Here is a 13424-nt window from a genome sequence, read left to right as displayed (position 1 = left end):
AGCTATGCTGGGAAAGCAGATGAAGAACCTTCACACACAAACTGTTCCAAAGCGCAATGATAACAGATCAAAGTCCGTCCTCCATGATGAACCTGTCTCTTGCAATTCCTCTCAACTTCTTCTCATAGGAATCCTTCTTACTGAGAACAAACACGTTCTCTATCCAGAAAACCAGTAGTCTATGAGTTTCTATCCACACCCAAGAGACACAACAATAGATACACGGGCTACAACAACAGGCTTGACACAGGAGGAACATTCTGCACATAACAAGTGGAGGAGAGGAGAGGAATACCAAAATACAGAAAGCACCACCGCTACAAAACGTATTAGTGGTTTTAAAATTTAACAAATCATCTTCTATTTGGTTTGTTTACTGTAGAAAATACATACTGAGTACATGTTTTGGAAAAGAAACCAAAAGGAGTGCTTTTCATTGCTAGTATTCATTTTAACCTGCTACACACAGAGTATGCACACTCCAAATTGTTTAAATCATCTATCACCCTGATCAGCTGTTGAAAAATGTTTACATGTGAAATGTCTAAAATGTTTACATGTGAACTCAGTTGCATGACATGAAGTTATTCTTCTACTGTAAATCAGAAATCATATTTATCTTAAACTGAATTTGTTTTTAGAACAGGTGCAGTTTATCTGAGGCTAACTTAACTAGTCTTTTATAACAAATTATATAAGAGTTACCCATTGAGAGTTTAAAAAAACATTTTCCATGTTTTAATCCCATGTGCCTGTTTATAACTGCTCTTGTTATATCATCTCATTACTGCCAAATCTCTCTCTCTCTCTCTCTCTCTCTCTCTCTCTATATATATATATATATATATATATACACACACATACACTGTACTAACAGAGCATTATGGAGCAGGTTAGGGAGAGATGGGTGTTTGGATATTAGTGGGTCAAACTCTTGATTTCAATTCCTCTCCCTTGTCCTCCTCCTGAACCAGCAGTGAGGGAGGTGTGCGTCGAGCCAACAGTCCACTCAACAGGGGACACTGCAACACCTCCATATTGCACTAAACTCTAAGCCCGCCCACTATTTAGCAGTCCAATCAAATTCGAAAAATTCCTGGTGACTGTACACCGCTCAAATATCCAGTTTCACTGAGAAATACGTCACAGTGCAGGAGCTAAAAATCCAATAAACTTCCATTTCACAGAGATTTCAAAGCTCCAGCACATTGGATTTTGTGGCATCTAGCTGTGAAGTTAAAGAACTGAAACGTCTTCTGTGTGCCGAGCATGTCGGAGGATTACACTGGCTGGTGTAAAAACGTACATGGCGCTATCTAGAGCCAGTGTTTGGTTTGTCCATGCTGGGCTACAGTAGAACAAATTGGCGGACCCTGAGGAAGAGGACCTGCTTTGCTCATGGATATATACAACTCATTCTACGGTAACAAAAGACACAATATTGGGGTTTTTTTAGGTGATTATAAACTAAGGAAAACATAGTTATGAATTTTATAAACCATTTCTGCTAATAAATGCCACAATCCTACAAAATGGACCTTTAATGTTGTACAATATGTGTTGGTGTTCACAGCACATATCACACCAGTGTCTGCTCTCCAGTTGCTGTGATTGGACACAAGACAATGCAGCTTATGTAGCAGGGCCACAACTGTCTTTAAAGGGAGCACTGCATCCGATCCAAAGGCTCAAGTGTTGCATGGCAGCTGCACACTGTTTTAGTTATCTTATGTGTCAAATTGTAAAATTTAATCTTGTCCAGTGAAGAAAAGTAGGGTTGTTTGAAGCTGAACCAAAATGTCCAAACATGTAGCCCCCTGAGGGACTGAATTCTTGTCCAACATCCAGCCAGTGCTGTTCATATGTAAGAATGATAGGTTTTTCATTTTGAACACATTTTTCTAAAAATGCTCAGAAACAATTCTGTGGAGAGATGTGGAAAAAGGTGAGAGGTAAAGGAGAAGGGTAGGAGCGTTTAGAAAGAAATGGAGCACACCTTTTTCCACTGAACAGTGTGCGGGGCTGAGGCCTTGGTCTTACACTGCCACTCCACTTTGTCTCCAAGCATGACGACTTGAGGTTGGGCAGGGGTCACGGTCACTGGGTCGATGTCTGACAAAGAGAACGGAAAGCGACTAAGAGATAGAGAGAGAGGAAGACGCACAAAACCTAAGGCCTTATATACATTCTAAGGGATTAAAGAAGCGCCTCTTGAAATCTGAACGCTTCTCATTGCTTAAACAACCATGTAATAAGGCTGTTAAAACGACTGTACTAAGCAGAATATCTAATTTTTTTTGTAAGTACAAAGCTAATGCACTTACTCTGAAGTTATGCCCATTTCAGAGCCCAAGTTAAGCCTATTCCATGCTATTTCTAGGCTATCTCCGCTTAATGTGTGTGATAAGATCAAATTAGGGAGTGTATTTGGGATAACATTAAAGTAACAGATGAACTGTGAAAAATTGAATTGGATATCGGCCTCCTCAAAGGATTCCATTAAAGCTCATTCCATTTTAAGCCTTTTAATTCTATGATTTACTGATGAAACAAAGGGCTTACTGCAGAGGCGAAACTGCACAAACAAGGAGGTAAATGGTTCTTTATGTGCGTTTACTTGATCCTGTAGTTTTGCGTGTATCTGTGTGTGTCTTTGGCTCACTCACAGTTGACAGCGAGGTCGATAGTTCCACTCAAGTCAGCGTCCAGGTTATCGAAGTCTATGGCTGTGCATGTGTACACACCATTTTCTGTGCGCTTGATAAAATTCAGAGTCAGGAGACCACCCTCACCCTTGATGGGTTTTCCCTGAAGGTGGAAGGACGGGGTCGAGTGAGAGTGACAAAGATTAACAGATTAGGGATACACAGAGCAAAAGGAGAACAAAAAGTTTGCTCTTTCTCTCTCAAACAAAAAAAAGACACATACATCTTTAGCGAAGTCAAACTCTGGCTGCGGGTTTCCATCAGTCTCACATTTTAGGGTAACATTGTCACCCTCCTTGATCGGATTAGTGTTGACTAGGGAAAAGGTCGCTTTCTCAGAGGGATCTAGATGGACAAGAACAGACATGGAACAGGTGAAAATTCCTCCTTTGGATACATTTACACTGTTATTCAGTATGTCATCAATCAGAGATGTGGAGGGCATTCCAGACGGGATTCTTTACTTTCCCAGTTCCTCCTCTTTCCTTGTCTCATTATTCTTCTTTGGCTCAATGTTAAATTCCACTACAGTGTTTAGCAACATAAAATATATGCAACCAACACAGATAACACTAAAAGCTTTTTGTTGACAATGTTTAACCCTTTGAAACCTGGAGTGACATTACTTTAATTGTGCTGCTTTAAGATGTCTTTCATAGGTATTTAAACCTTTGAACCCTGAGATAATTGGGGCAATTTCTTTGAAAAACATGAGAAAAAGGCAATGAGCAACTTGGTAATGAATGTTTCACAAATTGCAAGAAATTAGTAGATAAAGAAAATTATCTATCGAAAAAAAGCTAGAGAAAAACTGTATTTATAACTATTAAAATTATGTTACAAAGTTATTATAAGCACTTTTCCAGGTAATTTTTTTACTATTATTATTATTAGTACTATTATTTCCTGCCTGATTCGCTTAAGGCTTGCACCAAAAATTGACTTGACACAAATACTATCACAGCAGATCGCGGCTCGTGCAGTATGAACAGTCTGATCCGCTCAATATTGACACCGAAAAACAAAAGGCCAGCGCTCCTTAGAAAATTGGTACACTTAATGGCCAATCCGTATCCAGTGTTAGCCCAGTCTAAGGCTACAGCCAGCAGTTGGGCTGCTTAGTTTAGCATAAAGACTGAAAACAGGGGCTAACAGCTGGTCTGGTTGTGCATGTCTGAAGGTGATAAAATCCCCCTACAAGCACATGTAATGCTCACTAAATTAAACTGTTATTCCTCCACTCACAGTTAAGGTTGATGGTGATGGTGTTGGACTTCTTCTCTTGGATCTTGTCTCCTGGCATGCTGTACTCCACAACGCAATGGAACACAGAGTCCTTGTCTGCCTTGGTGGGCTTCATGTACAGGATGCTCTTTACAGTGAAAAGACCAGAGGCTTCCTTCACCGTAGCAGGAAACATGTGGGGGTCTAACCGAGAGGAGAGACAGAAGACACTCTTATTATCCTCTGCTTTGTGTGACATATGATAATATACTATATACAGTGGGGTAAATAATTATTAAAGATGTGTGTGTATATTCATTGAACATATTGCTACTATTCCCAAGAAATCTAGACCAGACACTGGCATTAACTCAATAAAACTGCACATATAAAGAAATAATAATGTTAGGAGCAATAAAGTGGAATGACAAAGGGAAAAAGTATCAAACTGGAACTGAAATGTTTTTATTACTTAGTGTAAAAGCTTTTGCTTGCAATGACATGCAAGACACTAGCGTTGCTGAAAAATCTGGTGCCATCCACCAGAATGACCTTCCAGCAGGACGACAGTCCAAAACAAACTACAAAGGAGACTCTAAACTGGGTACAAAGGAAGAAAATAAAGGTGTTGGAATGGCCAAATCCATCATCAGACTGAAACCTAATAAAACATTTGAAGAAGGAACTGAGGGTCAAGGTTCACCAGCAGGCACCCCAGAATCTTTTAGATTTAAATACTGTGGACGAACGTACTAAAATCCCACATGAACACTGAGAGATTAACTTCTTAGTACAGGGAGCATTTCATAGCTAGTATTTCAAGCAAACGCTTTTCTACCAAATAATAAACATATTTCACTGAACAAGTTCAATACTTTTTCCTGTGTCATTCCTCTTTATGGCACATTTCTTTTTTAATGGATTCCCCAGACTCTAGATTTCTCCAATGTCATAGTTCAAGGTCTACACATGAGAAAAATTACCACATAAATCAATTTTATTTCACAAAACGTATACGACACCTAGTCTTTGAGAACAATGGAATAAAACGTATTGCAAGAATACAGTGCAGTTACTTAAAAGTTAGTAAATAAAGGACATATTATTGCTTCAAGAAAAGTGACAAAAAAACACTGCAAAGGAACAGCATGTTGGTAGGCAGAATAATAGCTGCTGTGCTCAAAAAACAAACAAACAAAAAAAACATCTATCACTCTTCAGCAGGAAATGGCACTACAAAATAAAGTTCTGTGCCGGAAATTCACTGTAAATAAAGTGTGCATTCAGAATGGACCTGTGACCCACATTTTGACCACGACCCACAAGTTGGGAACCACTGTTCGAACAAACAGCATGTGGACACTTACTGCTGTCCTTATCTTTGACCTCGGGTAGGGGCTGGTCATCTTTAAACCAGATAATTCTTGGCTGGGGATGTCCGTTCATCGTCACACAGGTACCGATCTGATACACATGAACAAATGCAGGTGAGATAAAAGAAAGTTTACTAAAATGTGTGTCTTTAGTGTTCATAGGAAATCAGAAACTCACTAACAGAATGAAATTGTGTACACACCTCAGAGCTGGTAGCTGCTCCCACAGAAATGGCCTGACTTGTGGGCTTAGTGAGTTCTGGCTTCTCAGGAGCAACTGAAGCAACAGAAAAAGAAAAGGGGGGGAATTATCATTATGATTCACTAGAAGGAAAAAAATTTAACATAGACACAAACACACACCTTCTACTTCCATATATGCAGTCCCACCCACATGCCTGCTGCCCTTGGTAATTAAGTTGAGCAGTAAATATCCTGCTTCACATTATTCCAGTGTGACCCGGTTCACATGAGCTGATAAGGGGTCAAATAACAAAAAAAATCACTCCCCCTCTCTCTGCCTCACGCACAACCACAGGTGTGAGTGTTCCCTCTTGTTTCTCTGCTTTATTCCCGAGCTCACTTGTTCACATGCAAGGTCATCTTATCACTGCCTGCAGCTGTTGACTGCTTACAAAAATAAACAGTGGATGGGTATTCCTCTCTCTGTCTCACTCACTCAATTCTTTGTGTTGGGTTCTTTTTGTTAAACCACTCCAAAAACTGCCGAAGCATTCCCATAGCCATTACCTTTCCACAGACTATGCAAAGCAGGCAGCAAATTACATGTACGATGCAAGACTACAAGTCTTCTTAGATTTAGCCAAATAAAGTTTTTTTTAGCATACAACAGGAAATTTAAATGTCAAGAGAGTTAAAGGGTAACCTCAGTATTTTTCAACCAACAATTTTCCCATGTCTTTGTTTCTAAATGACTAATAGGAACATTTAAAAAAAATAATAAAATCCAGTATTCAATGAGATGGCAGCAGCCAGCAGCTGTGAACGAGGCTGCAAGTGACCACTTGTGGCGTTCTGCACCACCAATTTACGTCCACTAAACATGCTTATTTTTTTGCCAATGTATGGCTCAAATTGTGATTCTTATTGAAAGGATCCCTAAAGAGAAAAACTTTTTTAGAGGAAGAGCCTTCATGTTTAACCAGAAGAAGCCCAGAAATGTCCTGAGTAGTTACATTACAGCCTGTTTCATAGCTGCCGGCTACAGCAGTGTCACTCAATACTGTACCAGTTTCAAAAAATGTTGTTCCTATTAGTCACTTGGACACAAAAACATGGGAAAATAGAGTCCTGGTTGAAAAATACAGAAGTTACCCTTTGGGAGAGCACAAGATGTACAGGCAGAGTTATTTTTATTCTGTTAAAGTGTGTTTTTTGCTTAACAGACACACTGTTTGCTCTCTACTGTAGGCCTCCCAAGAGAGAGAAACCAGGCTATCGCTGCTACAGCTCAACCCTCAAGAGACCTCATAACTCAGTCCTATTAAGTTAAGCCAGGACAGACACACTATAATTCAACCCCAATGAGTCAAGTGGTCAAATGTGGCCAAAGAATGATTGCTGGTTTGCGTGAGGCTGTTTTCTTACATGTGTGGGCTTTAAGTGTATCTAAAAGGCCTTTGTCAAATACCACTGCATTGAGGTACTGTCTACCACTCACTGCCCATTCACAATTAATAGCTTATTTTATGAGATTGCTGTAAACCCCAGAGTGCATAAATGTTAATGGTTAACTTCTAAGCTCTTTCTTCTAAGTGGGGGCGTGACTAAAGAAAGGGTTGTTTTGCTATTCTTCAAACACAAATAGTCCCTTTTTGGAGTGATTGATCAGTCCAACCCAAAATGCAAATGAATCATATTCATTTTGGTTTGCCAGTTAAATGCTAAAAGTATGATTGATGTCTGCTCGGGGGGTTGCTGTGGGAGGGGAGAGGACACAGCGGCCTGCAGCAGGGGTCAGCCCTCAGCGCCTTGGTGATAAATCTGGAGCGTTATTAAGGTGAGATATATGAGACATGACAGGTGTGATTGAGCTATTCATCAATTGTGTCAAGAGTGATTAGATTGTGGTTAATTGACCTCTGGGGAACTTATCAAAGGAAACTGGTAACCTCAGGCATCAGAAAAGATTCCAAAGTCTTGAACATTATTAAAGAATATTAGCTGAAGTCTGCGCTATTCTTGACACATAAAGACAATTGTGACAAATCACATTTTATGATACTGCACAGAGGTTCTATGAAGAGGGTTTGCACAGAGTAACTGTGTCAAATGCAATCATCAAAGTGCATTACATGCATTAGGTACAATTAAGCCACTTCTAAATGGCAGTATGCATGAACACATGCAGATCTGATTAAAGCCATAAACCTTTAGTGCCAGAGATAGAAACAAACTAAGTCATAAATTCCACATAACAACAAGTCATGGGAAAGTGAGGGTACATTGAGGTCATACAAAAGGCCAAAAGGGGCAACTCACAGAAGACTTTGAGCATAGTGGGGCCTTCTCCTGAACCGGTGGTGCCAGCAGTGACCTGGCAGTAGAAGATGCGCTGGTCAGATGGTTGAACGGGGGAGATGGTCAAGGTGTGATCCTCTCCAATGCTGACGCGCCCAGTCAGAGGAGTTTTGTCATCAGCTTTTCCCTGGCCACCCTGGAAAAAAGCCACACGCTCCCTCGTTCCATGCTCCTCCTGGATGTATAGAAGATAAAATGTGATACAGAAAAAGGATGAAACATGAGAATTAATTGAAGAGGGAGGGGAAAAAAAGACAATAAATAGACAACTTTCTTGCAGTATTTTCTACACTTGAATATAAAAAACCTTTACTGGAAAAAACATATCCAGTCTAAAAATATCTGACTAAAGAACATCAACATGTGGAAATGACTTACGATGTACCACTCGACGACAGTGTTGCTTGATGGTGGTGAGACGGTGTATTTGCAGGGAAGTTTGGCAGTCTCTCCTTTCATCACTTCCAATTGAGGTGTCACATTCACTTGCACAGCACCATTACAAACTGCAGAGAATCATACAAATAGATAGAAATAATAAAAATACGGTTGAATAAATATGATCAAGCACGCTCACACTCACACCTGTGGCCAATTTAGAGTCACCAATTAAACTAACCTGCATGTCTTGTGAACATGCAAACTCCACACAGAAGGCCCCCCAGCCAGTGCAAAGGCAGGTGCACAAACCAAAACCCCTGCCTTTACACAGGTTAGACCTGGTGTTGCTGCTGACCACCAGCACGTTGTGACTCTTGGCGCTAGTGGGTTTGCACTGGCCAAATTTGAGCTGCTATAGCTGCCAACTGTTTGTCCAATAGCAGCAGTCCATAGTGGCGAGGCAGAGAGACAGTGGGGTTGCTTGCTAGCTAATTCTTGTCTCCTTTGTGGTATGATGAACAAAGAGAGTAAAAAGTGGGGCAAGGACTGGCAGAGGGAATGAGCTACGTGCAACTATACAATGAAATAGGATTTAATAAATAAAATGCATGGAAAACAATGGTATGAAGCGAGTGCATATGCCGTGGTCATGTGGTGGGAGGGGCTTAGGACAGAGAAAGGAGAGTGTATTTTATAATTCTGCTCTTTTTTGCTTTTTTAAGATTTCTTCCAAGCTACCTCAGCTTTAGTGGGCTGATAACATTCGAGAGGGGTACAGAGGACATAATAAAACCACAATGTCTACAGCTGTTTGCAAAACTAGGTTTGTTTGAAACATAGTAAATATATGGATGGTGTTGCAGGAGTCACTTCAGAAGTCTTAATGGATGTGTCGACACGTCTTTTTGACTTTGGGTGTCCATCAGAATATGTTTTAACTAAAGGAGCCGTTGACTGCAAAGGGAGCAAGTTACAAGTATCAGTATTCCCTTAAAGGTGTTTGAACAGCAGTAAAGCTGTTAAGGGACCCAGGGGGAAGCTAGCAGGCCCTCATCACTGTCAGTGTTCTCTATTCAATGAAGACATTAGGATGCACAAACTGTCCCAGATATCAATGGGAGAGAGTAGCAGCTAGGGCACAAGATGGACCCAAACTGTTTCCAGTGGGGATAGGGAGCACTATAGCTCTCTAACTCTCTGTAGAATCTAGCTATGGAGAGACAACGTGACAAGGAGATTGCATTACAGAGAGGAGAGGCGGGGAAAAGAGGGAGGCGAAGGAGGGGGAGCTGGAGGAAGAGAAGGAGCTCCATTTCTGTTAATGAAGTCACTGCAGCACATGCAGTGTCATAAATCTTATGGTACAGTAACACATGAAGGCACCGGAGTCCACTCTGTTGAGTGTGAGGCTTTAATGTGTAAAAGAAAGGACAATGTTGTTTAAGTGACGGGGGTTAAACTGCCAAATCAATTAAGGAATCTGTAAGCAAGAAATCAATAAAGTAAGTCAACATATGGATGCCATATACTGTACGATTTGATATGCACACGCTTGAAACAGTGCATAAAATAGGCATAAAGTACTTTTAAGTCCAACCAGAAAAATGTTTTCATAGAGTAAATAATGGATGCACCAAGGAAGCAACAGTAAACATCCTCCAAAAAGCTTCTATGCTGCAAACACTCCAAACATTAACTCTTTTTTTTAGTATCATTAAATAACCAGAGATCTAGTATCAAATTAATATTCATATTCAGGACATATGTGTTGCTAATGAACAACCCAGCCCCACACTCTGTATGATAACATAAATTAATCATGTCATCAATTTCTGGACTACAAAATCGACACTTAAATAATTTATTTGTTGTGAGAAACTAGGAGATAAGAGAGGGGAGGATGGACTTCTGGGAATCGTGGTTGTTTGACGGGTTAGTTTTAACAGCACGGCCAAGAGACGAAGACGGGGAGGATGAAAGAGTGCTTGCCTGAAATGTCTAAAGAGAGATGAGAGGGATGGTCACCTTGTTATCACTCAAGTGTGAGGTAAAAAGAGGGCAGAGGATGGAAGGGAAGAAAGAAGGCAAAGAGTACATACAGAGGGTCTAATAAGGAAAGCTGTCAAAAATAAACTCTGTGCTTCCTCAGTTGTTAGCGAGACACATTCCTCCAGGGTCAGATGCTGTGATTCACTATGACCCACAAACCACACAGAGGTCAGAGGTCAGTCAAGCGTTGACATTTGATAAAAAAGATGTCATGTCTGTTAAATTCTTTCACTTCCCTTTCCTCTATTTTCATAATGCCCCTCTGTTTTTCCTTTTATGTTTTTGCTGTCTTCTCTATCCATTATCTCTCTCTCTCTCTTAATATTGTGCACAAGGAGCTCTTAGTGAAGTGACATTAGTTTGACAAACCAAGTCTCATGTTCATGAGTGTGTGAGAGGGATGTCGCCCAAAAGAAAATCCTCCTATGTTTCCGTGCCAACACAAACAGCAAGCCAAACAAGCAAACGTACAAGAATGTGTGAGTAAACTGAGCGCTGCGCTTTTAGGCAGAGACTTAGGATTTAAGAGTCCCGTTAAGTGCTGCATGGGAAAAATACACACTCATACACGTATCACATTAAATGACACAGAGCCTCAAGTAATTCGGCTTTTGAAAACACATGTAAGCATGAAGCACCAGTTTATATATATATATAAATTTATTGAAACTATATTATATATATACATAAATGAGTTCCTGAGGATGTTTGGATGGTTTTGATGTTTTTATCACTCAGTATTTGACTTGTTTTTTTCTCTCGGCTGAAGTTTGCTCAGTTGCTTGGTCACTAAACAGAGCCGCTGGCAGTTAAAGCAATATGTGCTGAAAAATGTACATCAACAGAGTCCATCTGTACCACATCTTTCTTTCTCTGCCAAACTCTCCCTCTCCCCTTCGCCACCTCTCGTTTGATTTCATTGTACCACTCTCACCCTTTTTCTCCCCTTCGCACACATCATTCGGTGTCATTCACAATATGTTTTGGTGCAGAGTGATCAGTCAGGCCGCTGCTCTGTGTTTTACACACGAGGCAGCTGGACAGACAAGAGACAAGAGCATAATTAGGGAGTCGTCCGTCCAATCTGAGCCCAGAGCAGTGTGTGTGTGTGTGTGTGCGCGTGAATGTGTTTTAGGTACACATGCTGCAGGCTGTCACTGTGTGTGTGTTTGTGGGTGAGAGAGAAAGAAAGAGAGTGGTCGGGGCTGTTGGGGGGGGCAGCTACACGGGGGTCTCGTTAGCTGACGCAGAGCAGATAATCGGATTTAGCCAAAGAGAGGGAAAGTGTGTGTGAGGTGGTGTGTGATGGGGTGCGTGACGGGGTAGGAAGACAGATGGGAACGAGACGGTCAGACTGTGACCTGTGTGCGTGCACACACACACACACACACACACACACACACACACACACACACACACACACACACACACACACACACACACACACACACACACTCACTCACTCTTAGTGTACATCTGTATTGCATGTGATATTTATGAGCAACTGAACCCGCCCAAAAAGCTACGGTTAAGTACAGTGTGTGAGGAAAAGAAAAGATGCAAGTCTGCAGTCAAAGCAGCGAGACAGAGTGGAGGAGACCCAGAGAGTCGTGTCAATCCCACATCTACTGAAAAGTTAATGTGAAACCATCTTTAATACTCTCTCTGTGTGTCTGTCTCTTTCTTCAGCTCTCCGCCTGCATCTCTTTCACACACTCACACACACTCACACCGACACCGACAGACACACACAGCAGAAGCTCCTCATTATGAAAAGAACCAGCTGGATCCTCTCTCCTGTCCTCTTTCCCTCTCTTGCTCTCCCCCTCACCTACTGTCGTATTCTGGACATCAAACCGGGAGCCTCTTTCTCTCTCTGACTCTCCTCTTTTTATCCCTCATTCTCAAAGAGCATTCTTTAATACCCAACGCACAAACTCGGCCATGTGTCTATTCTGCGCATGTGTATGTTTGAAAGACAGAAAAGAGAAAGAAAAAGAGAATGCAGGATTACAAAAGAAAGACATAAAGGAAACAACAAGAGAGGGAGAGGATAATAATAATATTATTAATAATAAGAGTAACTGCATTTATATAGCACCTTTCATACCAAAGTTACAAAGTGATTTACAATAAAAAATAATGATAACTTAAAAAAAAGAAAGCTCTGTCTGTGTGCGTGTGTGTGTGTGTGTGTCTAAGTTGAGTCCGAAAGTCAAGACTTACAAGTCCCAAGTCCTAAACTTTGAGTTTGTTGTTCTAGTCAAAATGTGCTTGTTACCAAATGTAATGTGATTCTAGCAACACAGTAAAAAGAAATTACAGTAAATTCATGAATGCTTTTTAAATTTTGTGTTTATTTATTGAAACAAGTTTTGTGGAAGGTGCCGCGTCTCCACCTGTAATTTTCAACTTGCATGTTTTACATTCTGCAATTCATTTGTTTTTGTTGACCACCTGTAGATTTTGTCTTACACAAAATTACCTTTGATGCCTTTTTTTTTTCAACTGATGGCCAGTGACGCAAAATTAGCTCTTCATTTTTCTCTTTTGCAACTTGATTTAGTGCAGTTGGTTGATTGGTTTAAACAAAAAGAATGTGGAGAATTAAGTGATGTAAACAGTGTTCATGCTAGTTGATTGAAAAAATGAAGAGCAATGGCTTAATTCGTGGTTCCCTTTTTAAACAACATACATTTAAGTCTTTGGGCTTGGGGGGAAGGCATCAACTATTTAAGGCAAAAGGCTCAAGTGAAGTCACGAGTCATTGCTGTAAAAGTCCGAGTTGCACGTCTTTCGATTTGTGTCAAATCCACACCTCTGAATGAATCTCCATTCACTGATAGTACCTCATTGTCTCCCCTCCAACCCAAACACCTTCCTGCTAAAGACTACAGCATGTCCTGGGTAACTCCGCTCTACTTAAATGGAGTGTATACACCTGGATGATGGTGCTACGGGTGTGAAACGGTTGTATTAGATTACAGTCAGCATTTTTCACAAAGGTAGAGCATATCTGCACTAGTGCCAACGCTGTGTCAAGGAGCGTACGCAAGACTTGATTGATGAGGTGAGGGCAAAACTGAGAAGAATAGAAAGAGGGCAATGTGGTACCTGGTGGACGAGGAAAGTCAGAGGGTGTGTGTGTGTA

The 13424-nt window shown here is 40.8% G+C and overlaps 1 protein-coding gene across 3 annotated transcripts in view; it reads right to left on the bottom strand.

Annotated features, from left to right (window-relative positions):
• The window catches only part of bcam (basal cell adhesion molecule (Lutheran blood group)), a 62880-nt gene that overhangs the window by 13394 nt on the left and 36062 nt on the right, over positions 1 to 13424 (bottom strand). For all 3 annotated transcript variants that reach the window (XM_088084291.1, XM_088084292.1, XM_042489836.2), the window contains exons 2-9: positions 8222 to 8349; positions 7805 to 8018; positions 5506 to 5579; positions 5297 to 5393; positions 3951 to 4133; positions 2929 to 3050; positions 2667 to 2808; positions 1997 to 2112 (exon numbers count right to left, since the gene is read on the bottom strand). In XM_088084291.1, the coding sequence (XP_087940417.1) occupies positions 1997 to 2112; positions 2667 to 2808; positions 2929 to 3050; positions 3951 to 4133; positions 5297 to 5393; positions 5506 to 5579; positions 7805 to 8018; positions 8222 to 8349 (1076 nt within the window). The remainder of the gene's footprint in view (positions 1 to 1996; positions 2113 to 2666; positions 2809 to 2928; positions 3051 to 3950; positions 4134 to 5296; positions 5394 to 5505; positions 5580 to 7804; positions 8019 to 8221; positions 8350 to 13424) is intronic.

This window comes from Plectropomus leopardus, chromosome 11 (genome assembly GCF_026936395.1).
Source record: "Plectropomus leopardus strain MGB_pleo_1.0 chromosome 11, ASM2693639v1, whole genome shotgun sequence".
NCBI lineage: Eukaryota > Metazoa > Chordata > Actinopteri > Perciformes > Serranidae > Plectropomus > Plectropomus leopardus.
This window is presented reverse-complemented; position numbering and strand designations above follow the sequence as displayed.